The 15,548-nt window shown below is 50.4% G+C and overlaps 1 protein-coding gene across 1 annotated transcript in view; it reads left to right on the top strand.

The window, feature by feature from the left end:
- Window positions 1–711: 711 nt before the first annotated feature.
- The window catches only part of ECEL1 (endothelin converting enzyme like 1), a 270,327-nt gene continuing 255,490 nt past the window's right edge, over window positions 712–15,548 (top strand). Inside the window, exon 1 of the mRNA XM_078665391.1 lies at window positions 712–1,588. Coding sequence (XP_078521517.1) covers window positions 794–1,588 — 795 coding nt within the window. The 5' untranslated portion in view covers window positions 712–793. The remainder of the gene's footprint in view (window positions 1,589–15,548) is intronic.

The following is a 15,548-nucleotide window of genomic DNA, read 5'->3' as shown; positions in this document are numbered from 1 at the left end:
TATGTCAGAATATCATTGACCAGCATATAAATGACATAAATATTACATCCTGAACATTTTTGACACAAACATCGATCCATTAATTGTAGAGATTCAATAATTAAACCCACTGAGATGACATTTTTTTATATTGTCTACAATATTCTGGTACAATACTTCAGCATTACAGATGTTTTTTGTATTTTGTGTAATTGACTGCTTATGTTATGTTATTTTACATTGATTTGTATAGCGCATGAATCACCTGAGAGGGTATCGAGGCGCTTAGGCGTTGTGTAGGTGTGTGGTCCCCAAGGTGCTTATACGAAGAGCCAGGTTTTCAGCTTCTTGTGGAACTCAAGACGGGAGGAGTTAGTATGTAAATATCTCTAAAATTCAAAGCTCTCATGCCTGTTGTCTTTATGATGAGTGAGTAAACACCACATCATCAGTGATGGGGACTAGAGGAGGAAACAGGTCATGGTGGATCCCTGTGTTGCAAAATGACAGCTCATGACAAACTTTGTGACGAAAAGAGCCTTTCTGTTATCGGTTTCTAAATTTTTCTTTCTCTTTCCACTCAACAGGATTTCCTTAACTGAATGACAAGTCAACATTCTGATGACACAGGAGAAAAGAAGAGAATTTCTTTGCAACAAATTTTTCGTGTTTGGCTTTTTGAAGAAGTCAACTGCTGGAACAGGCATACCATACCAACGTCACCCAGTTAACAAAATATTTTGGGTCCAAATTGGCTCATTTGAAAGCAAAGATCATCGGCACAAAGCGTAGGACCCTTGATCAGTCTCCCTCCATGGCCTCGTCCTTCAAGACCTCGAAGTCCGGGAAGCCGAAGCCGGAGAAGACCTATTCGTTGACTGCGCACTACGACGAGTTCCAGGAGGTGAAATATGTGAGCAAGTACAATGCCGGGACCACCCTCTCGAATGGGTTCACCCTCCAGGTGACGCCCAAGAAGCAGAAGAAAGGTCTACCTCGATGGAGCCGGAGGGAGATCTGCCTCCTGTCGGGACTTGTTTTCGCGGCTGGTCTCTGTATCATCTTGAGTTGCATGCTGGTGCTGAAGTACATAGCCATGGACCAGGACAGCTACTGCCTTGAGGACTGTCAGGAGAAGAAAGCGTTCAGCCGTGCCTCCAGGTTCATCAACAGCAATATTGACCCCACCATTGATCCTTGCAAGGACTTCTACTCCTTCGCTTGCGGGGGCTGGCTGCGACGATACGGTATCCCGGAGGACAAACTCATCTACGGCACCATTGCAGCCATTGGGGAGCAGAACGAAGAGAAGCTCCAGCAGTTGCTGATGCGGCCCGTCAAGAAAAACTACAGGAACTCAGCGGAGCGGAAGGTGAAGGAGTTCTTCAAGTCCTGCCTCAACATGAGGGAGATCGACCACTTGGGAGCCCGGCCCATGGTGCAGGTCATCGAGGACTGCGGAGGGTGGGACCTGCCTGACAGCAGGAGGAAAGCAGAGTGGGATTTTGATGAGCTGCTCTACAAGACTCAGGGAGTGTACAGCACCGCCGTCTTCTTCTCTTTGACTGTGAATTTGGACGACAAGAACTCCTCCAGATACGTCATCAGGGTAAGCGATATGTGGTGCTTCAGCGCATTGCATTGTGAACTCAAATAACGTGTCACTGTCATGTCAATCTCTCCAAGATGCTCTAGCTATCATTAAGTCAGATCATGTTGACTGCTCAAGTTACTGAGGATATGTCTTATGAAGATGCAGATGGAATGTGTCTTCTCGTAGCAGGTAAGACCGAGATCTGTCTGCCTCTAGTAAGATAACTTTAATTACATTTTCTTTATCCAGTTTTAAAGGACAATGAACATAAAACCATTTAGCTTCAAAAAATGCAATTATATTAAAGGATAACTAGTTGTCATGATAGAGGTTGAGAGAACACTTTTGAAATTTTAGGAAGGGCGTTAACTTTTCAGAATCCAGATCGTGCTGTGGAGAAGTAGCTTCCACTCTTAGAGCGATGCATTGCCGGAGAGGTCCTCCTGATACAGAGATGACTGGGCTACCTGTAGACAACCGCCCAGCCTTTTTAAATGAATATAGCATGCTACAATGTATGCTTTTACATCGCGTTCCGTAACAACGCGGTTGTTACAACGAGCAGTAGTTACAAAGCGAGGCCATTACATTGCAAGTCATTAGATCGACTTGCACTAGATGGCGCTCCAACATTAGGAATAGAAGAATTTACTATTCCAACACAACCTTGCGCAACAGTAGGGAAGGTGTTGGAGCACCAGCTAGTGCAAGTCGATCTATTGACTATATGCGTTGATGGGGAGCAGAAACTCAAGGCCTTAGAGTGAGCATAGCCCAAGGTCCCTGAGAATTATTAGAAACCTACAGACGTGAGGATCAGCATTATCCTTTGGGTATCGATTGTTCGGTGGGAAGTGGAGATCCCTAAGATGAGAAGGTGTTTTGGATCTAGTTGGATGGCAGGTACGTCAGGGATTTGAGTACGTGTATGGGTCAAGAGGTCGGAGGGCAAGCGGTGGATCAAAGATGGAGAGTCAGACGTCCTGCAGATGAGCTGTATTCAAAGATTGGTGTTTCTATTCTTCACAAATATTACATGGTGGTATGACAGAACCACGCATGTGCTTACTTCGCATCATAAAGCAACACGTGCCTTTACCATACATGCCTTTACAACAAATTTCATTGCAAAAGCATTGTTGGTAAAGTGATATGCGTTGTAAAGGTTACACCCCAGTCCCCCGGCCTGAACCCCGAAACCCAGCCTCCTGCCCCTAACCCTGAAACTGACCCGGACCCCAGTCCTAAAAACACCCCAGTCCCCCCGCCCTAAGCCATGAAACTGGCCCCAGCCCTATTAATTATCCCAACTCTAGCCCTAAAACCCGAGGGGTTTATTGTCGTGAGCCCTAAAACCATCCCATAGCCCTAAAACCTGGCCCCCAGCCCTGAAAAATACCCCAAACCTAAAAAAGAAAACTCCTCACCAAGCCGTTCCTTCCATTGTCGTCTGGGCAGGAAGTCTCCAATACCTCCCACCCCGCCCACTCGCCCAAAATCTAGAACACTGACTGCCTTTACCACGCATATGCCTTTACCGCCTTTACAATGGAAATTGTTGTAAAGGAATATACGTGATCCACGCATATACGTGGTAAAGGCAAGTGTGGTAACGCTTGGGTTGAAACTGCACAAGTGGTTTATGTTCCGTTGTTATTGCCGTTTCCCATGCAATGGGCACTGCAAGTGTTAAATCTCTTCATTCACTCAAAAATGATCTAACTGACAATAACAAAGCAATGTTTTGTCAAAGGTCCTAATTAGGGAATGTGGGACACTTATGTTTTTTGGGAGCCAATGCTTATTTCTGATCTCAATCTGACCCTGTACTCTCTCTTTATGTATTAACAATGGAAAAGGGTGGGTGGAATTGGAAAGTGATTCCTCCAACTAACCATCCTCTGACTGACTATCAAGTCTGCATTAGGGGTGGGCGGAACACTCTGAATTTATTTCTGTGAATTTCCGTGGAGATTTTGCGGAGTTCCGCCAATAGTAGAAATAGGCACGTTCGCTGCTCGTGCTGTGATTTAGCGCTGGGAGCGCGTTCCATGCTGAAAATTTAGCACAAACGACAAGACGTGCCAGAGGGAGAGGCTTCCCGAGTTGATTTTGCTGCCGCTCGAGTAGATTTTCTACTCGAGAGGCTGCCTTCTGACTGCAAACGGTCGCGACCACCTACATTAGAAATGTCTCACTGGATGTTCTCCTAGCGACCTGAAATCACGCTACTGTCCGCCAAATCTCACTCGCGCTTGCCAACTTACCGTACTGGATAGCCACAAGGGAGAAAAAAATCCACCACTTGGCGATTGGCACAATTTGGCTGGAACTTTGCGTTACAAGAGTAATGTGGAGTCCCCAAAATTCCACAATTTCCGAGGATGGAACGGAATATTTCAACCACGCCTAGTCAGACGTGCGTGAGGCGAGAGCTCCCAGGTGGAGCCAGTGGGCTGTACAAGATGGGGATTGTACTACTGACTGCCAACACCAACAAAATCATGGTACAAGAATATCGAGTATAGAATAAAAATGGACTAACTATTGAAAGGTAAATGCATATAGGGAAGTATAGATTTACTCATATTGACTCCACGTCTATGTACCTTGAAGCTATATGTGCCACCTAGGTACATATATGTTGATTTGGGTATAGAATACCAGACTTTCTTACCAGTCAATATGTTATTTTCGATATTCTGTCCTCAGTATTGTGTCCCGTCAATATTGTGGGTTCGATATTCATTGAGCACATCAAAGCTGCATAATGTACGCTGCTGATGTGGGTTCAGACACCCATGGTCACGGGATACTCACTCAAGATGCGTGGATACCAGTTGATCAAGGAGAATTTGTGGTTGGCCACCCTGGCCCAGATGAGCCAGTGGATGATGTGTCAGCTGCTAGGGAGTGTGACACTGGATCAGAGGTGCTAAACATACCAAATATTTACATTTTACATGCCACATTGCGCTCCATTAGAAAAAGCGTACTATGCAAAAAGCAGTGGCGGCTTGTCCTTAAGGGCGGAGGGGTCACACCCTCCCATCCACCTTTCTCCAAACATGAAGAGTGTCTGTCAGGCTGAGAAAAGGTCAGCCTGACAAACACCCTTCATGTTCAGGTCAGCAGGCAGGTGTACTTGTGCTAAATGTGCGGGCCTCTGGCTGACTGAGCTGCACTGTGCCAGGATGAAGATATCACTGCCCTGTGGGCGTGACCTACTCAGCCTGGCAAGTGCTAGGTGGGCCTCAGACCTGGGCACTTCAGTTTCATGCCCCGAAGTGCCGCAGGCTGAGTGTCTATCAGTGACGCTTGTGTTTTCTATTAACCCCTTAAGTGCTGCTGTCGGCCGTTGGATGTCGCGAGCACTCCCTTCGTAGTGCTGCGCACGTCCGACGCGGCCCCGCCCGTTTTTGAGGAAGGGCCGCACTGCTGCGAAATCGCAGCCGCGGCCAACGGGTTAATAAACAGTGACCAATCAGTGCCTGTACTTGAAGATGACTGCCACAGCACTCACATCTCTGAACCTGAGATTAGTTTGGGGGAGAGGTGTGGCACAGCGCACAGAGCGGCAGACTCCAGCGCACAGTTCGATCTCCAGTGCTCAGCTCAGCATCATGTGACCCTGTACAAGAGCTCACTTAATCACCCCCCCGACGGCCCCCAGTGCCTTGAAACCCTTACAGGGTGATATATTCACGCTTTACAAGTAGGAATTTGTATTATTATTACTTCACTATCATACTTTGTCCTAGAGCAAGAGAGAGAAAGACAGAAAAGGGAGAAAGAAAGAAAAGTTTAGGAAAAAAAGTGATTAACCAGAGAAAGCTAAGTTGAGGAAGAACCTGCAAGAGATAAAGAGTCACAAAATGTAGGATGGAGGGTGAAAGAGTAATGAGGTGGAGTCAAAAGGCAGCACTGGTATTCGGCAACGCGGACATTCAGCAGCGCCGTTATCACACTCCTAGGAAACACTTTGGCCCACTTGCACTTACAGCCAAATTCATCAAGCCAAAATCGTCTCGCAAAGGGCCAGATTCTGAGAATCTGGCCCTTTGCGAGCGCTATTTTTGCATTTGGGATTCATCTTCCCAAATGCAAAAATCACAATTCTAGAAATCGCTAAATTGCGAATAATTGCATTTAAGGAATCTCAATTTGAGATTCCTTAAATGCAATTCATGAACAATTTTAAAATTGCGAATTCGCAATCTGGGGCCGCTATTTACCGCGAAGTCTAACTACGTGGTAAATAGCGAAAACTTAGAAAAATGCACTTTAGTGCATTTTTGTAAGTTGTATGTTACACAAGCACATGTCCTTTGGACATGTGTGTGCGCAACACCAGTGTACATTACCATTTCCTTTGGACACCCTGGCACCCTTGAAATCGCTTCCTTATTTGCGATTCGCTATTTGCGAATCGCAAATAAGGAATGACTCCCCATTCATTCCTATGGGCCTTTAGGGACAGCCATTCCTTATTTGCGATTAGCAATTAGCGAATCAAAAAAAATATTGCGATTTCTACATGCATCCCGTTTTGCGAGTCTTTAATAGCGATTCCTTAAAAATCGCTATTAAGGACTCGCAAAACAGGACTTTGATAAATCTGGGGGTTACTGTTTTTACAGATTGCGCAGTGGCTAGAGTCTCATGGTAATAGGAGGTGTATTTCTTGTTGGCTGCACACTCTCCCCCTACAGAACACAGGAAAGTTGCCGAGGAACCAGTGTTTAATTTGTGAAAAAAGAAGTGCCAGGGCCCAAGATATTTCAAGGAAGGTCACCGCAGCTTGCTCACCCTGCCAATGCTGTCCAAATGGAGAGTATATTTCAGCTCAAAGAGACCTGCTGATGTGCTCTCCTGAAAAATAAGCAGACAGCGCCCCCATGTGGTTACTCTCAGAAATAAGTGCAGTTGTTGACAAATAAGTGCCGGTGCTGCGCACCGGGAAACACCGGAACAAATTAGGCACCAAGAGTAACTCTATACATGTCCTAAAGCATTGTAAATGCCATCAAAATACTTAACAAGCTTAACGTGGGTGGCTATTGTTCACATCACACATGATGCAATGCAACTATTTTGATGAAAAATGCATCCAGGCACCCTAACCGGATGCAATGATGCATTAAAAAATAGTGCAAATTGCTGGACAGCATTTCACATAACACATAATTTGCATATTTTGGGGAGATTCTGTTTAATTTCAGCAAAAGCAATTATGCAAATTTTAGGTGAGGCCTTTCTTTACCGGTCTCACCTGCCTGCTTTACAAAACAAAATCATATATTGTTTTATACATTAAGGGGCTTTTGGTCAGTGAGCTTCATCCGTTGGGCAGTTAAATTGTTGTTCACATTTTAGTTCTGTCCACCACTGCGTACAGCACGTGGCCAGGAGTCAGCCACTTTACCCATTGGATCTCTTTTAGTGACTGCACGAAGCCTGTGTACATTGGTTACATCCAGCTTTTTGAATATATATTGTTTACTTTTTGACTACTCACTTTAAATAGCAAATAATTGTGCCTACACTCCGGGTTCCCAGTTACATTGTGATTTATTTTCCTTCTCTTTTGTATAGTTACTATTATAAAGTGTTCCATTGACACTGTAATACTATTGCTGTCTGCAGTATGGGTGCTTGGTTGGGTCATGAATAGGGGTGAACGGAATTTGCGTAATCGCGTTAAATCCGAACACGCAGAATTGCTTGTTCGCAATGCTTTTTTACTGTTTGCAATCGCTGTTTGCGTGCTCGGGGGAAATATCTCCCGAACACGCATTTTGATAACACGAACAAGCAAAAAATGTCACGAAATTGCGGAACGTAAAATTTTGGGCAATTTTTCGTTCTCTGCAGAACGCCAAATTACCCAAATTCCGCAAACTCCGCGAGCGGAACGGAATATACCGCCCAGGCCTAGTCATGATTAAATCTGTCCCCTTCTCAAAACATAATAATGAGAGTAAACTGCCTGGTGCAAATGGAGAGATTTTAGCCACATCAGTGAACGCTTTTAACATTTTAAATGTTCATATCAAGCATATGGCGGCCATATTTAGGTTGTGGCCTGCTTTCTTTGTTTTCCTTTTTTTCTGTGGAATAGGCTTGCAAAAAATTACACAGAATCATTGCTCTGCTTGCCAATGCCACGCCTTCTGGCTTTGCCAATGCTTGTTTGCAATACTTTGGTTACAACCTGAACATGGGTTACCCCATGCCAAACAGAGGACATTAGATACTGATGTTAGTTGATGTCTGCCACTTGCACACCTGGTCTGTTAACTTTCCTGCAGATACTGAGGGGCAGATTACAATAACTGGCGCACCCCTGCATATCAGCAGGGATGCGTCCGCTATAGTGCGCCACGGCTCCGCCACCATGGATGCACCGCAGTTACAATGAGGCGCACCATGGGGCAAAAACGGCACAGATGCGTGACGCATCTGTGCCGTAAAGGCGGCGCATTGCAGGAGTTGCGTCGCAAGCACGACACAGCTCCAGCAATGCTCTGGGGGCCCTATTGTTCCAATGCTGCGTCAATCCTTACGCCTGTTTCAAGCAGGCGCAGGGTTTTGACGCAGCATGGGCTCAAAAGTGACTGAGTGAAATCTTGTAGATTTCACTCAGCCACTTTTAGGAGGCATTTCTACGCAAGAACGCCCCCTGCGCCGGAACGCCTACTTCTGGCACAGGGCTTTACAACGTGATGCATCTCCCAGATGCGTCACGTTGTAAATACCCCGCACCATGGCGCCTCTTTTACGTCGCCACTGCATCACAAAAGTGATGCAACCGCAGCGTAAAAGAGGCCCAAGGGGCTTATAAATGTGCCCCTAAAAGTGTTCAAAGCCATCGTTGTTGCCCACCTTGGGGCGAGTGACGTCATCGGTGGTAGGCCCACTTGCCTGTTAGGCAAACACAATGTAGTGGAACACACCCACACGCCTGTTCTGAGTTCCCTACCCTCCTCTTACCTTCCCCCATGCTTTAACATTCCCGCTGCTCGGGAAGGGGGTCTTTCAGGGGTTTCAGAACCCCCTAATTCTGTGGCACCCCCGGTTCCCTGCACAGCTGTTAATGGAGGATTTAACTGCCGGCGGAGACTCCCTTGTGTGCGACTAATTCATTAATTAAAACTCGGCTGGGGATGCAGGTCTCATTAGAAATGGGAAATTTTATTGACTCAATGTGTGCCTTCGAGGGCTTAGTCATGCAATTGGATTTAATGTGTTTGTTTATTTATGATTGGGTGAGCGCACCCCTTGAAACACGCGCATCTGCCGCATTAGAAGTGAGAGGCGGGCGCCATGTTTGACTTCCACGGGGCGCAGAGCGTTCAAACAACACGGGATCACAGCTCCGCCAGTGTGACTCCACCAGGGTGAGCAGCACCCCCAGTTGTTGTGTTCTAGCTTATTCACGTCTGTGGCGCAACAGGCGTGCAGCGTGACTGTCACGTGACCCACTGAATAAAAGGGGTCTCCGCACGTACGTACGCCAGTTGGCAACGACGTGCAGAGCCACTAACAGTCCCCTAGTGTCCGTGTGGTTATTTATATAAGTACGGCCACGTGCTAGGCCTAGACCACCCAGGTGCCCCATAAGTGTAGGGAGCCTCCCGACACAACAGCTGGCGACGAGGGTGGGCGTGCCCTCGCTGTATGTGCAACACCTGCCCTGCTGAGGCGGCCGCGAGCTCTGCCATCGGCTCGCGGCGCTCGTGCCTTGCAGCCCACACGCGGTGCGACCGCGCGTCGTGCATCCTGGTCGAGGACTCGAGTGACAAAGTTGTGGTCAGGTGAGCCGCCATGCCCCGCTGGCGCACCCGCTCACCCTGCGCCATCTTTCACGCCCCATCCCCTCGCGGCGGAAGCGGAGCACTAAGGTCGGCGACCTCCGGTATACACACCGGATTGCTCTCGTGCCCCGGAGACCTAGCCATAGGCAGCGCCGCATCTCGGCAGACGGCCGATGCGTGAAGCTCGCTGCCGGGTGCGGTTACGAGTAACCTCTGCCGGGCCCAGGCCACGCCCCTATAGCTCCGCGCGTGCCGTGCAGGGCCTCAAGTGCCGCGAACTCCGTTCAGAGGCTCACGACGCTGCGCAAGGGGAATCGAAGATCCCGAACTGGGAGGGAAGACATAGCTGCACCTGCGCTAAGCAGAAGAACTCACAGGGGACCATAGAGGCAGCACGCAGAGGCATAGCGTGTCATCGCAAAGCAGACGCGCAGGGCCCCAACACACCGCGCAGCGGTGGCTCACACGACAGCCGACGAGCCGCCTCCTCACGCAGTATCTGGGCATCTCATTCCCTCAAGGCCCAGAGGCCTGCAGCCGCCAACAGGCATTGGCAACCAGAAGGCGAATAAATAAGTGCTGAATAACCTCGGCACCTTGTGCCTCTTCACACACAACATGGCCACAATACCTCCCATTGAGCTGTTCCTGGTGGAGGGGTCGCCGTCCTCACTGGCTCCAAAATGGAAGGACTGGGTGAGTCGCTTATTGATCTTCTTCAAAGCCAACAAGGTCCACAAGGACCAGAAACGCGCCATGGTGCTCCACCTAGGGGGAAAGGATGTCCACAATATTGCCAAAACGCTAGTGGAAGTACCGCCAAAAAAATCACCACTCACTCATAAATGCACTGAACGCCTACTTTGAGCCCATGGCCAATCAGGACTATGAGAGGTTCATTTTCAGGCAGGTCCGACAGCTGCCGGAGGAGTCGCTGGACACGTACCACGCCCGGCTGAAAAGCCTCTCGTCAACTTGTGGGTTTGCGGATGCCACTGAAGAGATAAGAGGACAGATCATCCAGGGATGCGCATCTGCCAAACTCCGAGAACGCATCTTAGAGGAGTCCGGGAAACCCCTCGCGGACATTCTAACATTAGGTCGGACCAAGGAATTGTCGAAGGCCCGAACGGCCCATTTGGAGGCCGCTCTCCAAGCACCGGTAAAGGCCGAACCCGTCAACAAAATAACGGTCAAATCACCAACTAAGTGGAATAAGAAAAACACGGGGGCCGCGGCAGGGACGACCGGAAACACTTGTGGCTACTGTGGAGGAACCCCCCATCCGGCGGCGGAGTGCCCGGCCAAGGGAAAGCGATGTTCGGGGTGTGGTCGGTTCAATCATTTCGAAAAAGTATGCCGATCCAAAAAGTATCGCAAACCTCGGCAAGTGGTGAATGCGGTACCCGAAGGAAACCTCAGTCAGAGCGACATGGATGATGATGAGGAAGAGGAGAGGACGGTGCACAAGGTGCACATGGTTGGCACCGCCACCCGTCCAGCCAGGCGATTACCTCAGTGTGGCATCAGGGTGGGTGAACAAGAGCTCATGGCCGTTGTAGACACAGGTGCGACCATTAACCTCATGGCTGCCACCCTCCATCAAACACTAGACCCACCACCAATCCTGAGCCCAACACCCATCGTCGTATTTGCATACGGACAGGACACTCCTCTCAGAATCCGAGGGAAGTTCAGAACATCCATCTCGCATGGGGACCAATCAATCACCACCAATGTCTTTGTGTCAGAAGATGGACAAGGCATGCTGCTGGGGTGTCGAGCAGCGGAGGACCTGGGAGTAGTCAAGTTTGCATTTGGAGTACACCAGGAGTCGATTCAACAGCTGATAGCAGAGTTCCCTGACATCTTCAAGGGCATTGGAAAGTTCACGGGGAACAAAGTACACCTCCACATTGACCCCACTGTCCAACCGGTGGCACTAAGGCATCGCCGCATTGCGTTCCATCTCAGACCTCTTGTGGAAGAGGAGCTCAAGAAGCTGGAATCAGCAGGAATTATAGAAAAGGTAACGGGCACCACCCCATGGGTCTCACCCATAGTGGTCACACGGAAACCAAAACAACCCGGTGCCATCAGAATTTGCATAGATATGCGTCTCCCCAACGCAGCCATCAAGAGGGAGCGTCACATAACGCCCACAATTGATGACCTAATAGGAGAAATGGCGGGGGCCAGCTGGTTCTCAAAGCTAGATTTGCGCTCCGGATATCACCAACTGGTGCTCGATGAAGAGTCACGCAACATCACATCCTTCTCGACACACGTGGGACTCAGGAGGTACACTCGCCTCAGCTTTGGAGTGTCCAGCGCTGCTGAGGTATTCCAAAACGTCATCCAAGAACTGATTGCGGACATACCTGGGGTGATAAACGTCAGTGACGACATCATGATCCACGCCCGCACCATACAGGAGCACAACAACCGGCTAGCGCAGGTGTTCCGGAAGCTAAGGGGAGCCGGTCTCACATTACATCGGGAAAAATGTGAATTTCTGAAACGGAAACTGCAATTCTTCGGATACACTTTCTCCACGGAGGGGGTTAACCCGGATCCAGACAAAGTGAAAGACATCAAGGACGCTGCTCCCCCCACCACCGTCACCGAAGTCCGCAGCTTTCTAGGAATGGTGAACTACTGCGGGAGTTTTATCCGGGATCTCGCCAACCTCACACTCCCGCTGAGCGAACTAACAAAAGACAACACGCCTTGGAGATGGGGGCCGGAACAAGTGAAAGCGTTCCGCGACATCAAAGAGGCTCTATCCGACGCCACCATGCTGGCCTTCTTTGACCCATGAAAGTTAATGCTAGTAGCGGTCGACGCTGGTCCCGTAGGACTCGGAGCTGTTCTGATGCAACGGCAGCGAGCTGACGAAGACTGGATCCCTGTGGCGTTTGCCAGCCGCTCCCTCACCGAGACTGAACAGCGCTATTCTCAAATTGAGAAAGAGGCGATAGCAATCCACTGGGGGTGCCGACACTTCCACCTATATGTATACGGAAAGCCGTTCACAGTCGCCACTGATCACAAGCCCCTTGTTGCGCTTTTCTCAGGGACATCCACAAAACCTCCACCTCGCATTGAAAAGTGGATGCTCCAACTTCAAGACTACAACTGCCAAGTGGAATACCAACCTGGGTCCAGGAACCCCGCAGATTATCTTTCACGCCATCCGGGAGCGGCCACTTTGGAGGAAATGGAAGATGCAGCAGACACCGAAGCATATGTGAAGTGCATAACTGCCCGATCATGCCCGATGCCAATGTCGTTGGAAAGTGTCGCAGAAGCCACACGGAAGGATGACTGCCTGCAGAGAGCCCGAAGGGCGCTACAAAGTGGGAACTGGCACCGAGCCAAAGAGGAATGGAGAATACTGACGCCTGAAGCGCAGCGCATCATGGAAAGTCTTCATCACGTGAGGGCAGAGCTGAACGAAGATGACACTGGATGCCTGTTGAGAGGTCACAGACTAGTGATACCATCATCTCTAACAACCCAAGTCGTACAACTAGCCCATGTCGGCCATCAAGGGATGGTAAAAACAAAATCCAGACTGTGAACCAAAGTGTGGTTCCCCCTCATGGATGACTTGGTGGAAGCCACAGTGAGATCGTGTACATCTTGTCGAGTCACTGGAGATGCCCCGCAAGATGCACCAGTCATAGTGGAACCCCGGCCACGGAGTCCCTGGGAGTGCGTGAGCCTAGACTTCGCAAGTCTCCCCGACGGACGACACACCATGGTAGTCATTGATGACCACTCCAAGTATCCGGAAGTAGAAGTGGTGTCCACCACCTGCGCGGGGGAAGTCATTCCCAAACTTGAGAAGATAATAGCCGCTCATGGAGTAATGAAAGAATTACGCACCGACAATGGCCCTCCATTTCAAGGGCAGGAACTAGCCAGTTACCTCAGCAGCCTAGGAGTCCGACACCGCAGAATCACGCCTTGATGGCCCCAAGCCAATGGCGAAGTGGAGCGCTTCATGCGAACTCTTAATAAAGTCATACGAATTGCACACGACAAAGGACAATCATCAGAGCTGGCGATATTCACATTCCTGAGGAGCTACAGACAGACGCCGCACACCACCACGGGGATTGCCCCTGGACATGCCCTCATGGGACGAGTGATCGCGGATTCCATCCCGCATCACCCCCACTGGAGACCAGACCTAGCTGATGAAAACCGAATCGAGGCCAAGCGGCAGAAAGCTTATGCCCAAGCCAGTCATCTAAGAGGAGCCAAAACCCCGCTAATCACTCGGGGAGACTTAGTGTTGTTGAAGAATCGAGTCACAAGCGGGAAGTTCAGGCTGACCTACGAAAAGAAACCATGGAAGGTAGTCAATGTGAAAGGAACACATGTCCTAGCAACCCGAGGCCGCGAGACCGTGACTCGCAATGTGTCCCACTTCAAGCGGTACCATCCAGAAGCCGGGGTGGTTGCCGCGCCGGAATCGACAGAGCTCCAGACAGCATTCCGGCCAGCAACTGTCAGTACCCCGACATCAGGGGATCGTCACCCTGAGGAGGTGTCTCAGGAGTCCCCTGGTGACGATGGGGATTGCCCCCAGAGAATCGGAACATGACAGAGCTGAGCAGAGTACGGATGACTCACTCACCCCCGACACTGATCCACCGTCTCCGGCTGGAGGCAGCGGCACGCCGGCTAGAGGGAACTCTCAATATCGGCTGCGGAAGAACCCTGAGCCATCCTGCCGCCTACGAGGCTATTTCACGTAAGACTGTTCCGTTACATGTTCGATTGAATCATTAATCAGAGACTGTAGATGACCACTGGTAATCCACCCCTCGGGGTACTTGGTGCATTGTCATTTTGTTTTTTGTGGTTGGGGAGGAATGTTGTGTTCTAGCTTATTCACGTCTGTGGCGCAACAGGTGTGCAGCGTGACTGTCACGTGACCCAATGAATAAAAGGGGTCTCCGCACGTACGTACGCCAGTTGGCAACGACGTGCAGAGCCACTAACAGTCCCCTAGTGTCCGTGTGGTTATTTATATAGGTACGGCCATGTGCTAGGCCTAGACCACCCAGGTGCCCCATAAGTGTAGGGAGCCTCCCGACACAACACCAGTCACACCTGGGCTCCTCACAGCTCCGCCAGTGTGACTCCACCAGGGCGTGCAGCTCCTCACAACTCCACCAGTGTGACTCTACCAGGGTGTGCAGCTCCTCCTGCTCTCTCCCTGCAGCTCCTCACAGCTCCGCCAGTGTGACTCCACCAGGGTGTGCAGCTCCTCCTGCTCTCTCACTGCAGCTCCTCACAGCTCCGCCAGTGTGACTCTACCAGGGTGTGCAGCTCCTCCTGCTCACACTGCAGCTCCTCACAGCTCCCCCAGTGTGACTCTACCAGGGTGTGCAGCCCCCTCTGTCACACCCGAGCTCCTCACAGCTCCACCAGTGAGACTCTACCAGGGTGTGCAGCAGCTCCTGCTCACACTGCAGCTCCTCACAGCTCCGCCAGTGTGACTCCACCAGGGTGTGCAGCTCCTCACAGCTCCACCAGTTTGACTCCACCAGGGTGTCTAGCACCTCCAGCTCTCACTGCAGCTCCTCACAGCTCCGCCAGTGTGACTCTACCAGGGTGTGCAGCTCCTCACAGCTCCACCAGTGTGACTCTACCAGGGTGTGAAGCTCCTCACAGCTCCACCAGTGTGACTCTACCAGGGTGCGCAGCTCCTCACAGCTCCACCAGTGTGACTCCACCAGGGTGTGTAGCACCTCCAGCTCTCACTGCAGCTCCTCACAGCTCCGCCAGTGTGACTCTACCAGGGTATGCTGCTCCTCACAGCTCCGCCATTGTGACTCTACTAGGGTGTACAGCACCTCCTGCTCTCTCCCTGCAGCTCCTCACAGCTCTGCCATTGTGACTCTACCAGGGTGTACAGCACCTCCTACTCTCTCCCTTCAGCTCCTCACAGCTCCGCCAGTGTGACTCCACCAGGGTGTGCAGCTCCTCCTGCTCTCTCACTGCAGCTCCTCACAGCTCCACCAGTGTGACTCTACCAGGGTGTGCAGCTCCTCCTGCTCACACTGCAGCTCCTCACAGCTCCTCCAGTGTGACTCCACCAGGGTGTGCAGCTCCTCTTCACACTGCAGCTCCTCACAGCT

This window comes from Lissotriton helveticus, chromosome 11, assembly GCF_964261635.1.
Source record: "Lissotriton helveticus chromosome 11, aLisHel1.1, whole genome shotgun sequence".
Lineage (NCBI taxonomy): Eukaryota > Metazoa > Chordata > Amphibia > Caudata > Salamandridae > Lissotriton > Lissotriton helveticus.
This window is presented reverse-complemented; position numbering and strand designations above follow the sequence as displayed.